General features: G+C 41.5%; 1 protein-coding gene across 1 annotated transcript in view; it reads left to right on the plus strand.

Moving 5' to 3' along the window:
• Positions 1–18,352, plus strand: part of SLC15A2 (solute carrier family 15 member 2) — a 59,893-nt gene that overhangs the window by 22,878 nt on the left and 18,663 nt on the right. The window contains exons 7-15 of the mRNA XM_033162531.1: positions 4,498–4,575; positions 6,607–6,689; positions 8,679–8,765; positions 9,751–9,840; positions 12,480–12,524; positions 14,194–14,226; positions 14,455–14,543; positions 15,406–15,487; positions 16,420–16,545. Coding sequence (XP_033018422.1) covers positions 4,498–4,575; positions 6,607–6,689; positions 8,679–8,765; positions 9,751–9,840; positions 12,480–12,524; positions 14,194–14,226; positions 14,455–14,543; positions 15,406–15,487; positions 16,420–16,545 — 713 coding nt within the window. The remainder of the gene's footprint in view (positions 1–4,497; positions 4,576–6,606; positions 6,690–8,678; positions 8,766–9,750; positions 9,841–12,479; positions 12,525–14,193; positions 14,227–14,454; positions 14,544–15,405; positions 15,488–16,419; positions 16,546–18,352) is intronic.

Below are 18,352 nucleotides of genomic sequence, written 5' to 3' on the forward strand. Positions count from 1 at the left end.
ATAGGAGCTGGAGTCCAAGAACATCTGTAAGGCCACAGGTTTCCCAGCATTGATTTAGAATGACGGTGGGAATTAGATGCAGCACGACTATCCCACTCCCTTATCTAATTGGGTTTTCCTGACTTCCATGTGAATAAAATCGTATGTCTGTTTGGAGTGACTAGACCATTGTGATTCTGCTGAAAGAACAGAGGGAAGTTGTTTTTAAAACGGGATACAATTTGTATGTACAGCACTGGAACTTGGAGGGCTCCATAAAGAGCACAACAGAACCCTTTCCCCCTTAGGAGGTGGAAACATATGGATGACTCTTTAGAAACAGTGCAGTCTGGGGAATAGGAGGCATGGAAGCAGGAGGCCCACCTAACCAGCCTTATCTGCTAGGGGAAGGATTGCAAATGTGGAGTTCATGTTCCTTGAGTGAGTGCATTAGAGATTAGATGATAAGGTGGGGGTCTCAGAGGTGCACATGGACCTCCAGTTCACCAGAACAGCATGGTAAGCTGAATGCCTTTGCTTGTGCACTACAGTGGGGTGTGGGAAGAGAAAAGAAGGAAACAGTGCTCTTTTATCCATTAGGGGGATTCCTTCATGTGCAGGTGCCGTACCCATGTTGCAAAGGATTGTATCTCTTTGTTTGTTTGTTTGTTTGAAGTACCATAAGACTTTCTGTGATATAAACATTGAAGAGAAGATGTGATTGAGTAAGCTCCGTTATGGATCCAACTTGCAATACAATACAAATCTTTATTATGGTCATAGACCAGCATTTAAAATCTAAAAAGTGCTTTAGAAAGCTAAAGGGTATTAAAACACAAGGTGAATATTAAAGTCTATAAAAAATTTAAAAGAAGCTAAAAGTATCCAAAAGAAGGGTCAGGAATATTGGGTGGGTGTGGAAGAGCACAAAAGGTTGATATAGTAAAGTCTTTAACTATCATTTACAGAATACTCTGATATGTTCATTATAACTGATTTATGGCACAGGTCATCCTCCTATGAATCTCGAGTGCTGCTGTGCAGAACCTAGCAAACACTATACATTGCAGCAGGATCCAACTTGCATTTTCCCAGCTTCTGCTCGTGATCTTCATTCCTTCCATTCCCAAACAGAAGGGCTGCTACCCTCAGACCAGCACAGAGTTTAGTACTCTAAATCTCATTCAGTTAAAAGCACAGATAATTATATATTAGGCTATGACCAACAGACCTGGGACAAACAAAATGGTAGTCAGTACAAGATAATGCCAGTCTGCCAGAGATGCCATGCTCTTTTGCTCTTTTGCTTGTCCTATATTGTATCACTGAAGGGAACAGTGTAGGAAGGAGGAAATATCTTACAGGGAGTCAGATAAAGGAGTTTTCCTTCCTGGTCTCATCTTCTCCCATAGAGAAGACATGACAAATAATAAGATAATGGACTCTGTTCTTGTTGGAGACTAGGCTGGATACTGATTCACTCTTCCAGTTCATTTTCCCCCCCTTCCCCACCCCGCCACTCTGTATTAGAAAGGAAGCTGCCTTATACTGAGTCAGAGCATTGGTCCATCTAGTTTAGTAATGTCTACACTGGCTGGCAGTGGCTCTTCAGGGTTTCAGAGACAGCTTTCTCCCAGACCTACCTGGAGATGTCAGTGACTGAACATGGGGTCTTCTGCATACAAAGCCACTGAGCTGTGTCTCCTCCCAAGAAAGATGGAGCTGTGGAGCCAGAACTGTTTGTTCTCCACTGTGCTTCAGAACTTTCTGCATCTAGTTACTATTAAAAACAGAGAAATAGCCTCAAAACCAGGAGAACAGCAAACCTCACAAAGCCATCAATCTCGTTTGCAGTTCACACTGTAAGTTAAACATTATGCCTCTGTACCATTACCAGTGTAGTTTTCAGAATTATACATTCTGGAGTGTGCCCAGAGAAATAATTTAGGATAATAACATAACACCAATTTTTCTTCTACATCACAGCAACTTTCAGGAGCATTATAGATTTGCAAAGGTTTTTAGTTAATGTGCCAAACTAAGTAAAGTTCTCTTCTCACCACCAAGTTGCAAAAGCCCATTTCAATCAAAACATCACTACCACCCTGATATTTAACATGTCCAAGTTAGGCCAAATGCCTCCCATTTCTTGTAGATACTTCGTGTTTTGACTGCTCTATTTGGTAGCAGGAGTATGATAGCAACGTACTGAGAACAGTTGAGATGTTGTTAGGGCCAGGCCACGATCATTCTGGGATCTTCAGAACAGCAGTAGAGGCAGAATTATGCAGCTTGCTCTGCGTTAGAGAATATAGAAAGCTGCCATACAGCATATCAGACCATGTAGATCAGCACTGTCTACCCTGGCTGCCAGCAGGTATCCAGGATTTGAGACTGGGATATTCCTTGCCCTACCTGGAAATGCCAGGGATTGAACCTGGGACTTTCTGTCTGAAAAACAGATGCTCTACAACTTAACTATGATCCTTCCCCATACTGTATATGTTCTTTCTTGAGAGCTGGTGGAACGCAGCATGACATCGCCTGGTGAGCATAATCTAGCGGGATCACAAGTTTGCAGACCTTCGTAAATCACATCGCCATTGATTTTGCATGGCCACCTATCCACAATCATCCTGTGAGGCCTATGCCAGAAAACACTGCCCTAAAGTTCTCCCACCCAAACACTGACCAGATAGACCTGTTGAGCTTCAGCAAAATTGTTGTGTTATGTGTTTTCAGCCCATGTCCCGAGATGCAAGGAGTGAAAGCAGGCAGAACAAGAGGTTACCTTTAACATTGCATAGAGCAGCTCTCAAGGGAAAAACAATCACATCCACAGGAGCAAAGAGAGGACAGTTTGTGTGTCTTGTGTGTTGTTTTTGAAACCTATTTAATTTCTGGGGTTGGATTGGGGACTTGCTTGCCTTCTATATTTAATCTGAAGTACAAGGCAGAAAGCAAAGCTATTTACCTGCGTCAACACTGGTAAGTAGCTGCTGCTCAGAACATTTTGTAGCTGATTGAAAAAGAAGCTTCTTTTAGGCTCTGCATCTTATATCAACATAGGTCAATGCCAGGACAAATAAATACTGTGGCATGGTGCAGAGTGGAATGAGGATGTTTGGTTCTTAAGAGTCTTCCTTGAAGAGAAAAGAAGAAGCACATTCCCTTTAAAACTTGGCTGTTTTGTGTGGTCTCTGTGGCTACTATATTGAGCAAGCCAATGTCCCAAACAGCTAAAAACGTCCTCTGGTGAAAATCAGAAATAACACGGGCAATTCCGGACAATCAAATTTCAACTTATGCCTCTGAAAGCAAAATACTGTAACTAACCCAACATTAGGCAGATACACAAAGGTAGCATTATAAACTTTAGATAAATATGTCACACACTAATAATGACCAGTGTTTTTTTTTAATCCTGTTGGTGTTCAGCTGTGAAATCGTTTTGTTTTCATTTGTTCCGGTGCAGAACAAACAGCAGCTTTGCAACCACTTCTCCTGGAATATTTGCAGCTGGATATATGTAACCCTTGATTCAGAAGCTGAGCCACATTCATGTGTCTAGAGGTTTCTCTCTGACTTTCACTGTGTTCTGGCTTGAGTACCTAGCCGGGTGAGCCTGGGACTCCAGTCTGGATGCCTGGGTAGCTGTTCCCTCCCTATCACATTCACACCTACTGCATATATCCAGGCACACGCTGTTGGGAAGTGTTCTTATCAACAAAGTAATGTTGTGGCTTTTGGAGTCAGTGCAATGTTAACGTTTTGTGTATGGAATATTAATTAAGGCAGGAGTTGTCATCAACCTTTTTGGGGCAAGTTTGCAGATCAGATAAATGGGCAGATCCACAGCACACATTTAAAGCACATTCAATGCACATTTGAAGCACGCAATTCCACCCCCAAACCAAGAAACTTGGCCCTTCCCAGCAATTCCCAGCACCCTTAACAAACCAAATTTCAACATACCACAACCAAGCACATACTATAACCTAGTCTATTGGCTACAATAAAATGCTTCTTTTGAGTTTAATTTCAGTGAATGTAGGGGACCCTGCAGGCACCAGGGAAAGGTTCTGTGGGCACATGTGAGCCTACAGGTGCCTTTGACTTTAAGCACCAGTTCATACAAGTTTTTAACTATTATTCAATTCATTACCCACCCTTCACCAGCTGGCTCTGGGGCAGGTTACTACAATTTTAAAATTCAACATTAAAAATAGTTAGAACAAATTACAGTCACAGGAATTGCCCTCAGAATGCCACATCCTGCGAAGTCTTAGAAAGTGAGTGGAGCCCTAGGCACGCTATTTCCTGACCTGCATACCTTCTGAGCCACTCACAAAACTGATTCAGTGCATGCAGATATACTAAGGAAAACTTGTCCTGTGCTGACTTCAAGCGAAGAAAAAAGTGGTAATGGGCATCTCTTTTTATTATGGCATTGGAAGGAAGGGGCAGGAATCAGAATTGAAACATGATGAAAGGGAGTTCTGTTTCTGCTTCTCTTAGGTGATGTGGAGTGCTTTGGTGGAGACTGCTATGCCTTGGCTTTTGGTGTTCCTGCTGCTCTCATGGTCATCGCTCTCAGTAAGTAGTTGGTGCTGTTGCGTGTTGAGGTCCCCAGACCACCCCTCAAATAATTCACACTTCAGACATGAATTTAAGTTTAAGGTTTTTGGCATTAATTTGGCCACAACTTTATTCAAATACAAATTACGTGAGTGGTTGCTTAGGCATTGGTTCAGACTATCTGTCACTCTAGGGACAGAACTGACATTTGTCAGTAAGGGGAAAACCCTATTTGGGGAGAGAATGGGAGCCGGGGGTCTGGCCCTCGCCTCTCCCCAAATGTTCCCAGGGGCTCTTGCGTGGCCCTGGCCCCCGACCGGGGGATACGAACAAAAGCATAGCGAGCCCCTGGATTCCTTTAACGGAATTCCCCGTGCAGCAGCAGCATTGGAGGGGCAGCCACCGTCACTTCTGACCCCTCCACCAACCAATAATAACCAATGCCTAACCGCCAACCTTACAAAGTTGTGACTAATTGCTACGCAGTAGGCGAAAACCAGATGGCACCAGCCAATCAGCCAAATGGAAAAATTCCTACCAGGCCCCTGCCCCAAGAGCAGACGACCCCATGACAGGCATAGCAAGGTCAAACACAGAGGCCTAGTAAAAGGGAGGGAGGGCGGGAGATCCGATGCACGCAGCGAAGAGGGGGAATGAGCAGCGTGCTAGACAATATATAGACCCTGGGCTGTCAATCAACAAATTGCAATATACAAATCTCCCCAGCTACACCCTGGACCCAATTACAATAGACCATCTATCCTAACCCGCCCAGCAACAGAGGGGTGTCTTGCTGGCCCCCACCGCAACACGTGCTCTCCAGGAAAGAGAACACGCTTTAACAGAGCAGTGGCAGTGCTAACGTCTTATCTACCCCTGTGCAATACTGTATTGCTTGAAGCAGAGTAACTGAATGTACAGAGAATCACAGCAGAGAATCAATGTCCACCCAGAGACCTGGAGAAATGCTGCCTTTTGCTTTGGAGAGAACAGTCTGTGCAACGAAAAAGGCAGCGTTTCCTGCCACCACCCACCCCCACCCCCAGCTTCTATATGTCTAGCTGCTTTAATGTCTTCTCATTCCTTCTGGAATAGAAGTCTTCCCAGCAAAGACTAGGAGATGCCACTAGACAGCAGCTGATGTTGCAGGCATGTTCCCCCTTCACACACACACACACACACACACACACACACACACCAAACAAAGCCCAACAACATGCCAGCAGAATCCTAGAAGCCTCCTGTTTACCACATGGTTCCTTTGTATTCGTGTACTGTGCTTGTTGGATATCATCTGACATTACTGTTTGAAAAGTACATCACAGAAGCAGTCAAGGGAAAACACGCCAGCAAATGCTGCAGTTTTTTCTTTCTCTCACTTATTTTTTTTTTGGGGGGGGTCTACCCAAAATGGATTTTTTGCTATTCCTGCTTTGGCCTGGCCCTGCAGGGCTTTTTGTAAGTTCTTGTGTTGAATTATGGAGTGGATGTGCAGCTGTATGTACCAGCATCTCCTCCACACTTTACCCCCCCCCCCGTGTTATTTGAACACCCAAATAAAGTTTATAGCAATCAATGTTTGGGGACACTTAGATTTTTTTTTTTAAAAAAATGCATTCTTTATCTAAATGGACACGCTCTTCATAGTGGAAAGTGCTTCAACTTGGTCAAAGTAAGGCACCTGATATTTTTTAAAAATATTTTATTTGTTGAATATAAGAGCAACATATAATCAAATACAAGCAATCAAATACAGTGTTCCCCTACCCCCCCCCCAAAACAGCCCCAACTATGTCCAGGTAATTACATTAGTACTATAATCAACAAAAAAAAATATTTCTACAGTTGCTGGTTTAAAAAATATCATTGGCACCTGATTTTTGACTGTGTATCCTGCCTACTGAATCCCTCTGTGCCACTTTCTGTGCTATTCTGAAAGGTCCCTGCACCCCCAGGACCAACTACGAAAGTTTCTTCATGCAGATGCATAGCTACATTGGATGTATAGTAACTCCTTTTGCCTGCTTTCAAACCACACTTCTTTTATAGTTGTGTTTATTGCTGGAAATGGAATGTACAAAAAGACTCCACCAGAAGGAAATATCTTACTCGAAATTTGCAAGTGCATTGGGGTAAGTGTGTTTCTTAGATATCCTTTTCATGCATGACTATGAGATTGTAAAATCATATTTTCCACATGTCTGACCCTGATGTTAATTGATTAGCCATATGAGTTTTACAGTGCAATCCTACATAGATCTGCTTAGAAATAAATTCCACTACAGTGGAATCATGCCCACTGCTGCTGCTTCTGGCCTCTATGTTGCACACAAACAGGCCCTGGGCAGAATACCTGATCAACATAATGAAGCAGAGGAAGGGGGGCAGCCAACATTATCCTGCTCCCTGCTGGATATACTGATTATCTCCACTCTTTCAGTCATCTGCGTAGGGCTTTTGTGTCAATGATTCCAAGAGCCAGCTTCAGATTGGAGAAGGGACTTTAGCCAAGTAGCCATTCAGACTCAAAGGTAATACGCAGGAATATTTTGTCCAACTTCTCTCAAAGCATGACTGCATGTTGGATCTACACCAGAGGGCTTGGGGCCAAAAACGTTCATTGGCTCCGCTGCTCAACATCCAGAATGGCTCCCTACCATCCATCATTCTGATTAGTATTACTTTACTCCAGCACTGAGGTCACTGTGACAATTTGCACAACAAGACATTTGAGGCTTTAAAAAAAAGGTTAGGAAAAATATAACTCAGGTGTGTGATGCAATGGACATGTGCAGAATTGTGAATGGTATGAAGTGTTCTATTACATCACTTTCTCATTCTCCCCTTCCTAGCATATTAGAATTCAGGGTCAACCAGTGAAATTGATTGGCACTGTATTAACTGCAGTCAAAAATAAGTTATTTCTCATACAATCATTAGTACACATAATTATCATATGAAATTCATCACCAGAAGGTGTGGTGATGGCCACTAGCTTAAGATGGTTTATTAAAATCGATTAAATAGCTCGATAGGGAATAGGTTGCTCAGTGGCTATTAGCCATTACAGATAAATGGAAATTCTCTGTCCAAAGGAAGTACAATTGATGATGAGGTGCTGGGTATGGCTGCCTCAATAATTATCACACCCTCCTCATTAACATAGGGTTGCCACTGCAGTGAGTAGGGCTCTCTGGGTCCCTGTAAGGGATCTACTGTTGTCCCCCTGGACGTCCCGACACTGCTGTACTTTATCCCTGCTGTCATTGTTCATCTGCCCCCTCTGGACATGCAAGGAGTGAGCAGAGGGAGGAGGAAGAAACAGCACCCTTCACTTGCCTTGAATTCTCCTTCTGGGTCCTGAAGGAGAGGAAAAATAATGGCCAATGGCAACCTAATCTCTCAGGGATGGGGCCCACTTGGGGTTGGCAGTGGGCCACTGACAGAATGTTGGGGTGAATGAAACTTGGTCTTACTTTTCAAAGACAGGAAACCTTTCTCTATCATCTAGATTTTCCAGATCAACATTTCCAAAATAAAGGACACTGCAGATACGTGGTCAACTACAGAGTTGCATATATGGAGCTTACCAGCAGCTGTTAAAATGTTGCCACTTTTTTCTGGTGAAAAGAAAAAGACCAGGAATTGCAGGAACAATATCAAGCATGCCATGCATGCCATGATTTGCTTTGCTGGACTAAGGGGTATGGAACCCAAGGCCTTATTCATACAACAAATGCCATTATCCAGATAATAATATCCTTTGTGTCTTGTGGAAGTCATCCAGTGAATCAATGAAATGGATGAAACCTGATTTAAGATGGGGATGAGGAACCCGTGGCCTTCCAGATGTTGCTAGACTGCAATTCCCATCATCCCTGACCATTGAATAGGCCATGCTTGCTGGGGTTGATGGGAGTTAGTGTCCAATGGTATCTGAAGGGCCACAGATTCTCCACTCATGATATATGGCATGAGAGTAGGATCAAGAAAACAATATAAGATTGTGCAAGAAATGATGTAATTAATTGTAATGTGCTTTAGGCCGTGGACTAAGTTAAACAAATGTAGAAGAAACTCCATAACCTACACATCTCTCAATTGCTTTTATTCCTTTCTAGTTTGCTGTTACAAACCGGATCAAAAATCGATCCCGGCACATTCCTAAAAGGGAGCACTGGCTGGACTGGGCCTCAGAAAAATACTCAGTAAGTCAATCTTTGTATCTGAAGTATTTTAATATATATTCCTCCAATAAGATGTGAGGTATCAGAGTATAACAGCTAGAATGTAGAAATGGATCAACTCTCCTCATCTTCATTCAAAATCACTACAAGTGTCTCCTGAAGTGTCTTCAGAGAATGTACAAAATACACACACACATACACACACACACACACACACACACACACTGACCTTTTTTTTTTTTTTGCATGAGTGTTTCCTTTATGGAATGAATACACATTTTTGCAACACTGCCTGGGAACCATAGGGTGAATGCAGGGAAACAGAAGCTCCCAACATCAGCTTAAGTGGAAATTTGTTTGTAAACTGTCCCTCTCCCAAAACAAAGTACCCAAGAACAGAGAAGTTTAGATCTGAACCAGCCCAAGTTTGCCACCATGACCACACTTTTCAGGAAGGTGCATCTAATTCCAGCTTTGTGGTTCGTGTGCCTCTATTATAGGCATGTGTTTGTCACAATCACACCTTACGATTTTAGTGTATACCTGAAAAAGTAGTGTGTTCCATGATACTGAGATACATTGATTTGGTGCAGTGCATGCCTGCCTATCCGTTTTCTTTGTTCTTCCCTTGTGCTTGCTATATTAGCTCACATTGTTTACAGTACATTTGCTCAGATATCCATTACCAGAACTGCCATGTGTGATTATTCTGCGGTAACTGGGTCACCCCAAATATGCATAGGCATAGCTCTCTTTGCATCAGCCTCCAAAGTCATTGCATCTAAAATGCTTCACAAAGGAGCTGAACAAACTGAGAAGCACCTGAACACATCAACTGCAGAACTGGTGTACTTAAAGCATAAAGTCGATATTAGGGAAAATACACATATTTTCCTATACAGAGTTCACCTCCATGCAGCAAAATTATATTGTCTGAGATTGTTGTTTGTAGACCTTTCTTTCCTACTAACCATTCTTGCCTTTTGCTTTGTGTTTCCCTTCACAGAACCAACTGATAACTGAAGTTAAAATGGTGACACGGGTCCTGTTTCTCTTCATACCACTGCCAATGTTCTGGGCTCTCTTTGATCAACAGGTAATGTGCAGTACTATCTAGTGTGGCTTCACTGTACTCCTCAGTCCCAGTATCAAGATATGCAGCTGAAGGACTTTTTTCAGAACAGGAGCAATATGACATCATTGGCTAAAGCACCAGGGTAATTGGCAGACACACTTTGTTCTGGCAAGTGATTGAGCTAGTAATAAGGCTTTCAGGTCCTTTCCTTTAATGGGGTTTCTGCATTACAGTAGGTTAGGTTAGCAATTTAAATGGCAGTAGTACATCTTTGCAAGCTTGTTTTCATTTCTAATAAAAAGCTTAAGGTTACATTTCAGCTGGGCTGAAGATCTTTTCTTAAATTTCAGTGTGCTTTGCAAGTTTAAGCCTACGCAGCCAGAAGTAAACACCACTGTGATCAATGGAACTTACTCTCAAATAACTAGGAATAGGGCTACAGACAGGGTGCAAAAAAACAACAACACCTTAGACTTTATGGTGCCACGGGACTCCTTGATTAGCTCCTGCACTTCAGAATTTACCATTACATCACTGTGTATGAAAGTAAAAGGTGACCTTCACCAGTGACTTTCACAATCTTAAGTTCAGTTCTCTAGTTTTCTGAACTGTTTTTTTTAAAAAGCTGTCATGAAAATCCATCAGCAAATTGCTCCAAACATGCGCAATTTTGTATGCAGTTTTACCTCCTGACACATATATCATTGCAATGCAATTTCCCGTAATCTAATGCATTTTTAACTTCGCCAAACTTTTATTAGGCATTACAAGTATAGGCCATCATAAAACATCCATATATAAAATTTTAAAATATGTACAAATAAACAGCCATGTAAAATATGTAATAAGGAGGATTTTCATTGGAATGTCTTCTCACTAAATAGTGCCAATAGCATCTAAGAGATACTATTGACAAAAAAACTCAGCCACCCTTGCAGTTACTTCTAGGTTAATGTCAGACAGATAGAAACTAATATTTTCACTGTGCCTTTATGTTAGACTACCCAAAAAAGGGGATAGCACACGCTTGTGTAGCTGGTTGTACAATGGACAGTAGAAAAGTTTCCTGTAGTGCACACATTCAAGCAGTTAAACAGAACAAAAAAACCTCTGATATTATTAGAGACCAAATTAAATTCAGCTTGTATTTAAAGGTGAACCTACCTAACCTGCACTTTTCAAACACTGTTTGAAATTTTCACTTCTCCAAATTTTGCAATGCAGTTCTACAGCAAAGTAAAGTATTCAAAAATGCATATGCTAGGGTAAAGTATGCAATAAAATGCCTATAGGGAGAACAATGTACAAAAATGCATTGGTCCCTCAGCTTTTGTCAAGGGCAGATATTCAAACATCCCCAGAAAGGATAGACATTGCGGATGTTCTTTGAATGTGCCAGACACTGTACAACATATCATTCTGTATAAATTTTCAATGGCAATCCCTACAAATGTGGATGTTTAAGTCCAATGATGTAGTGGGCATATATTTGCCCCACCTCCATTCCTCCTAAGAGATCCTAGGGCACATATACACTAAAAGCCTATATCTAATTTATTTATACCAATTGTCACAATCAAGATCGGTGATGAGATCCTACACACACTTACATGGGAGTAAGTTCCATTGAACTCAATGGGACTTGCCTCTCAATAGACATGTGGTGGATTGCACAGATAAGCCCTTGAAGATGAAAATAATCCATCCCTAACTACTGTTAGCAGGAGCATCCTCATGTAGGACACTGGCAGAGACACATGCCCGGCTGGCATGTTCTCTCCATCCTGGTTGGTCGTTCGGGAGTTTCAAAAGCTTTCTTCTGCCCGAACATCACAGTGACTGATACTAAGAAGCATCAGCACACTTAGGGATCTGCAGAGTCTTCGCAGCATGCTTAAACAGACCTCAGCAACTCAGCATTTTGGCTAATCTACTTTATTTGCATATAAACACACACGGAGCACTGCAGCATGGCTCCCTCTCTCTCTAGCATCAGACAGCAAAGAAAAGGAACAAAGGACAATAGTCCCACTTCACGGAACACAGTAACACAAACATCCTGTCTCAGTCACTTCCCACTTTGTGGAATGAAAACATACACCGTCATGTGATAGGTAACAATCCCATGACTGCAGACATGGGGAATGAATCTCCAACATCTACTTATTTTCCTTTTCATTGAGAAACATTGTTTCTGGATTTCTTACAGCATTTGACTAACAGAAAAGGTATGAATAAGATACTTCCTTGTGTGGGAAATATACATGTCAAGAACTGGGTATTGCTTAGAAAATCTTAGATTTGATTCCATTTTTAAGAATGGCCTTCCTACCTTGGTTGTGTGCCTAATTCTACCTGTTGCATTAGCCTTTTCTTGGTATGCTAAATGTGATCCTGTGGATTTTCTCCCTATTCAAAGGGTAGGCATTTAGGAAAAGAATTGGCAAGGTTCTGCGTCTGATAAGAGATAAGGAGAAAATGCACATGCTTACATTTAACTGCAATTATTATATATGTTAAGAATGTATGGTGCATTTTCATGGTCTGAACCTTAACAATATTTCATGGCCCTTTTTGGTAATTTGCTATTGCTTTTCTTTCCAGTGTTGGCCATGTATGCAGTACTCCATGGTATTCATTTTGATCTGTTTTCTCCTTAGGGTTCTAGGTGGACACTGCAAGCCACTAAAATGAATGCTGACTTTGTAAGTAGATAGGGTTCATTCACGGTAATTATATTTATTCATTAAACAAATTCAAGTCAATGCTTTAAATTATGGGCTGGCAGTGTAATAAAGGGTCACACACTTCTATTGATTTTAAAATAAGTGCATCTCTAACGGAACAATAATTATAGACTTAATCACTAGTGGGGGCAGGATGGGAGAACAATTTAATATGGAATAGAAGAGATATGGAGAGTATCCCCAAGCAATTAATATATTTTGGCTCAGTGAGATTCTGAGAGTCCCTAAGGGAATTCCCATTTGCTCTTCAGCCTACTGTGTCATATTATTTATTTAACAAAATTTGTGTACTACTTGATAATGAAAAGACCCTCTAAGCGATTTACAGATATATAAAATAAAACATCAAACTTTTCAGTAAGACCAGGTATTTAAAAGCTTTCAAAATATTATTAGACTAAGCAATAGCTAAAAATAGATACAGTGGTACTTCAGGTTACATACGCTTCAGGTTACATACTCCGCTAACCCAGAAATAACGCTTCAGGTTAAGAACTTTGCTTCAGGATAAGAACAGAAATTGTGCTCTGGTGGTGCAGCGGCAGCGGGAGGTCCCATTAGCTAAAGTGGTGCTTCAGGTTAAGAACAGTTTCAGGAAAGAATTAAGTTCTTAACCCGAGGTACCACTGTAAAACACATTACGATCATCTTCATGTTCCACTTACTTTATCATAGTATTGTCATGATTTTCACCCTACTTTGTATCATTACCATCAGCAACAACAGTACTGTTCAGTCAAGGTAGGCAAAGCCAGCTCAAAAGTGTTTTCATGCAGTGGGTGGACAAAATAGGATCTTGGACTTCTGGCTGAAACTCTCTTTAACTAAGATTATAGGAAGATGCTGCCTCAGCAGAGAGCTAAACTCTACTGTAGCCTTATGGATGCAACCATGGCCTATAGTGTGGTTGGTTCTGCCCCTTGGGAAAGGTGGCTGAATTATGGAAGAGCCCTTGCCTGATTTTTGCAGTCTTTGACTTCTGCACATCTGAGAGGATGGAGGTCCTGCAAGGGTCTCATCATCTGAGTCCAAGGATGTTGGCAGGGCTGTGTCATTGTACTGAGAGGGCCCCCAAATAAGGTACTGACAGTTATCTTCATGAGGAAGTGGTCTGAATCTTGTCACCATCAGTGTCCACTGCTGTGCACTGCAAGGTCTCAGAGGTCAGGGATCATGACAGGCGATTGAGCAGGGCAGGTACATAGTTTCTCAGGAACATAGTTTCAGTAGAGCATGATTGAGGAATCAGACAAATGCTCATGATACATTATGTCATTCATTCATAAATAGATACAGTCCTGTTCTTAAACAAACACTGTGTCCTGTGGCTAGTCCCACATCTGCTTAAAGCTGTTGTCTAAATTCAGTTTGGTCTGAAATGCAATGAAGTTTTCTGCTATGGGATCTCTGTTATGTTCAGCAGATGGCTTGCTTCTAAAGCATTATTCCTTTCATGTCAGGGGGAATGTGGAGTCAACCATAATAATAAACACTGAGCCACTGAAAAGTCACTTCAGCTGCTAAGACCCCATCCTCCCGCATGTGTTAGCTGTCTCCTTTGCTGATGTCAGTTCTGCCACAGCTCCCTTATTTTGTTTGCTAACCAGTTTCAATGTTTTAATTTCAGGGAGGATTTGTCCTTCAACCTGACCAGATGCAGGTAAGGCAATGGTTGTCAGCTAGGGCACGTTGCTACTGTGTCGGAACCTGTATTGATGGCACTGTCATAGCACCAGCAATTCGTTGTTTAACCGCTTCATCTATGTAATTACAGACTGTATCCTGGCATTCCATCAGCACCAGTTGTGAATTATTCCCTATGGTGTATTTAGGACTGCAGCCTAAGTTACCATAAATGGCTAATATAATGCATTATTTGGTTTTTCAGTTCTTAAATCCTCTCTTGATCCTTGTCTTCATCCCAGTTTTTGACTTCGGCCTGTACCCCTTGGTAAACCTGTGCAAATTTAATTTCACGTAAGTACCTGAACTCCCCCCCCCTTTCATTTAGAAAATGCAGTGCAGATACATGGATGCACACACTCTTGTAGGTTGAAAATGTCGAAGATTATTAGTCAAGCATGGTTAGTTTTATGATGGTGAGGTAACAGAAGGGAGAATCTCCTTCAATCTCTATAGCCTGTGAGTTCTAGGAAAATGTGGCCTACTAGTTAAAAAAAGATGGACTTTACTGCAGCTTTTAGATATCCCCTCAAAGCAGAAGGACTGCATGCAAACACCAGCATCTTCTAGTTTTAGTGGTTTGTGGGGGGGGGCACCAATATTTTTCCAACCCTCCAATATTTTCCTGTCAAAGTAGAGCATCTTTACCTATTGAAACACTCTAACTTGTGCTTCACTTCATTTAGGCCCAAGGGATATTCACAAAAGCACAGATATCACATTTTGAAAATGTTGGTCATGATAGGTGCTCTGGGAGATGTGCAATTTATTTCTTACATGCCTTCAGCACTTGTAGTTCAATAACCCAAGGCAATTTTTCTGTCTGCTGCCCTAGAAGGGAGTTGGAGATAGATCATCAGTGGTGCTTTCCTCCACTTCACACATTAACTAAATGCCAAACAACGTTCCTTCCTAGAAGAGCTAGGGGGAAGATAATATGAAACTTGCTAGCACAGAGCATTTTTTAAATAGCTTATCAATTTGAATGGGCCTCGGTTATAGCCTCATAATAATATAATATGGAGGTTTTATGTTAAAAGAACAGCCGCTGTCTGTTCATATGGCTTAATGTGCAATGATCTCGGACTCAGAGGAATCGCATGATTCATCTTAAATTACACATTTTTGTAATTAAGTTGTGTTTATTTACTATCAGACCCATTAAAAAGATGGCAACTGGCATGATCCTTGCGGGCCTGGCATTTGCAGTTGCAGCTGTTGTAGAACTCAGGATAGAGGTAAGCGCTGAGCAGCTGTATGAAGCAAAGAGGTAAAGGTACAGGCTTCCTACCTATATGTACCAATGCCCTACCCACCCACCCTCCTTGACTTGTTTTATGGTATTGGCTCCTGAATACGCAGTTTTAAAATACTCTAAGGTTTCAGGTCCTTATTTTGGAACAGAGATTGAGTGTCATGAATCTGTAGATCAGAAAGTGATCTGGATCTGATTTGGATCAATAATAACCAGAATTCAGGGAATCATTGCGATTATATTGTATATACTCTTTTAATTAGGAAAGGCTATGCTGAAGCCAATTCCAAAAGAATATTGCCTTCAGACCACATATTTGACAGACATAATCCTAGCAATAGCACGCTGGAACTCATAACAAGTGGATGTTGCCTGAGACTCAGTGCCCAGGTCCATTTCTTGTCCTTTGTGGTGCAGCTGCTGGTTCTTCATGCTTGGGTCCCATGCCAATCTGCTAATACCTGGAACGGAAAGACCATGTGAGATGGGCAGATGTTTCTGGTTCATCTCAGATGAGTAGGACATCTTCCTGGACAGTATACACACACACTTCCTGTTCCAAACATGAATGGTGTAATGTGACACATGGCCTCAAAGATGTGATGATCACTAAAGGTAACACCAGCCCTAAAGTTAGAAAGAAACCCACCTGTATGTATATTCTTGTATATATGATCAAGTAGAGACAAGGTCTGTGCATGTGTGGAGCACACCTCTTTTACAGCAACATTATCAAAAGTCTTTTATGCCTCTTTTATAATAACTACCAACCATCAAGATATCTATAACCAAGAGCTATGTTCTGTTGCTATTGTACAGCTTCAGTAAAGGAGTGAATGGGGTTTTGACAAACCGAGTGCTTAATATTACAGCTACCCACTCTAGTATTATAGATATGCACTTTATTTCCATTAGGAAAATGCTGTGCCAAAGCCAGTTTCAAAAGAAAGCTACATTCAGGTCCTGAATTTGGCAGACAGTGATATTGAAGTGGCAATCCAAGATTATGACTTATTTCGACAGCCGATCAAACCATTTCAGGTGAGCTTGTTGGTTATTTCCTTGGCAAGAGCATTCCTTTTCAAAGTTAATACTTAACTTTCCAAGATCCCACAGACAGATGCTGTAAACTGCCCTGAGATGTATGGATGAAGGGCAGTATACAATGTTGTTATTGTTGCTGCTCCTGTTGTCACACACCGTGTTAATTATTGGTTCTGTGTTTTACATTCCATATGTATTTATTATTGTATGGCTACTTTCTCAGTCATTATGATAATAGCTTCTGTATGACAAAGAAAACTTCCATTTCCTCATATATTCAGAAGAACAAGAAGATTTGACCTTCCTTCCCCTGTGTCTGTCCTACCATATGGAGTGGTGGCACATTTCTACAGGGCACTGTGCCTTTGACAGCAATCCCCATCCTCCCCAGCGTATTTCAACAAAAAAGGCACAGATGGCTGACTATATTTACTTATAATTAGGGGGGGAAGGTTAAATCTTCTGGGATGAATATGTTCCCCAAAAAGCCTGTTTATATGATCCGTGTTTCCCATAGCTCACAGTCAGATTAGATCTGAAAGGAACATGCTAGAACAGGAAAAATTAAAAGAAGTGCACAGGAAGAATATAAAGAATAGGGTGGTTAACCGAAAGCGCTGAAAGTGTGGTTCTCTCCCCTTTTTCATAATTCTAGGGTTATCACAAGTAAGTTCAAGCATGCAGTGTATCCAGCTGGCAGCCTTTCTGCATGATTTGCCACTGAAACTCAGTTAAGGAGGGAGTGTTATCATTTACGCTCCTCTTTCTTTGATTTGTTCTTGCAGAAGCTTGGGATTCATTGTAGAAGTCTGGGCTGGAGCTTGGTCGTGTCCACCTTTTATATTTTTTGGCTTCCCCCTTTGAATTTGAACTTCCTGCCCACCTCATTCATCTAGATGTGAGAGCTAGTGGAGCGGAGCGGCTTGAAACTTAGGTTTCTTCTACACTAACAGTTCAGTCTGAAATTGCCATCCTTAGTTAACTCACCTTTTCAGAGAAATCTTTGGCAGAGTATTGTATTCCATTTTCTGTATTGTCCTCCCATTTTTGTTAAACCTAAATTGTTGTGAAGTGTGTGTGTGTGTGTGTGTGTGCGCACACACACACACACACACACACACAGCTATGCATGCACACATGTGCTGTAAATTGCAGAGTAATCTGTCCAGCATGAACAAATTCCTCTTGTTCCCATGGGATGGTTTTAGTTCCCAATTTTTCCATTATTTATTTTCTTTTTACATAGTGAAATTACATTATTTTGCTATATAAAAATGAAAAATAAAGAGGAAATTAGTAACTAACATCCCTGTTTCACTGCTGGAGCAGGAACTGACAACAAGGAAGAAGTTAAAGAACCCATTCAAGGGGCAATCAAGGGGCAATCCGTCACTATTCTTCCAGTAGAAATCAGGGGAAAGCCACAAAAGGGCAAAAACTTAAATTAAAAGCACAGGATCACTTAAAAGATTCAACAGCCTATTTACTAATCTCCCACCTGTATAATAAAACAGGCATAACCTGCAGATAAGTTCATACCTGCAGTATGGGGACAATGGGTTGTATCCAAAGCAGCACTAAGGGTGGAGTCCCCCAACCCTTTTGAGCTGGTTTTAAGGGGGCTGGGGGGCTGCAGGGGAAAGGGGAGCCAAGTTCTGTTACTAGCCATATCCATTGCTCTAACACAGTGTTTTTCAACCACTGTTCCGCGGCACACTAGTGTGCCGCGAGATGTTGCCTGGTGTGCCGTGGGAAAAGAGAGAGAATTACTTTATATATAGTCAATATAGGCACAGAGTTAAAT

Source organism: Lacerta agilis, chromosome 1 (assembly GCF_009819535.1).
Source record: "Lacerta agilis isolate rLacAgi1 chromosome 1, rLacAgi1.pri, whole genome shotgun sequence".
Classification (NCBI taxonomy): domain Eukaryota; kingdom Metazoa; phylum Chordata; class Lepidosauria; order Squamata; family Lacertidae; genus Lacerta; species Lacerta agilis.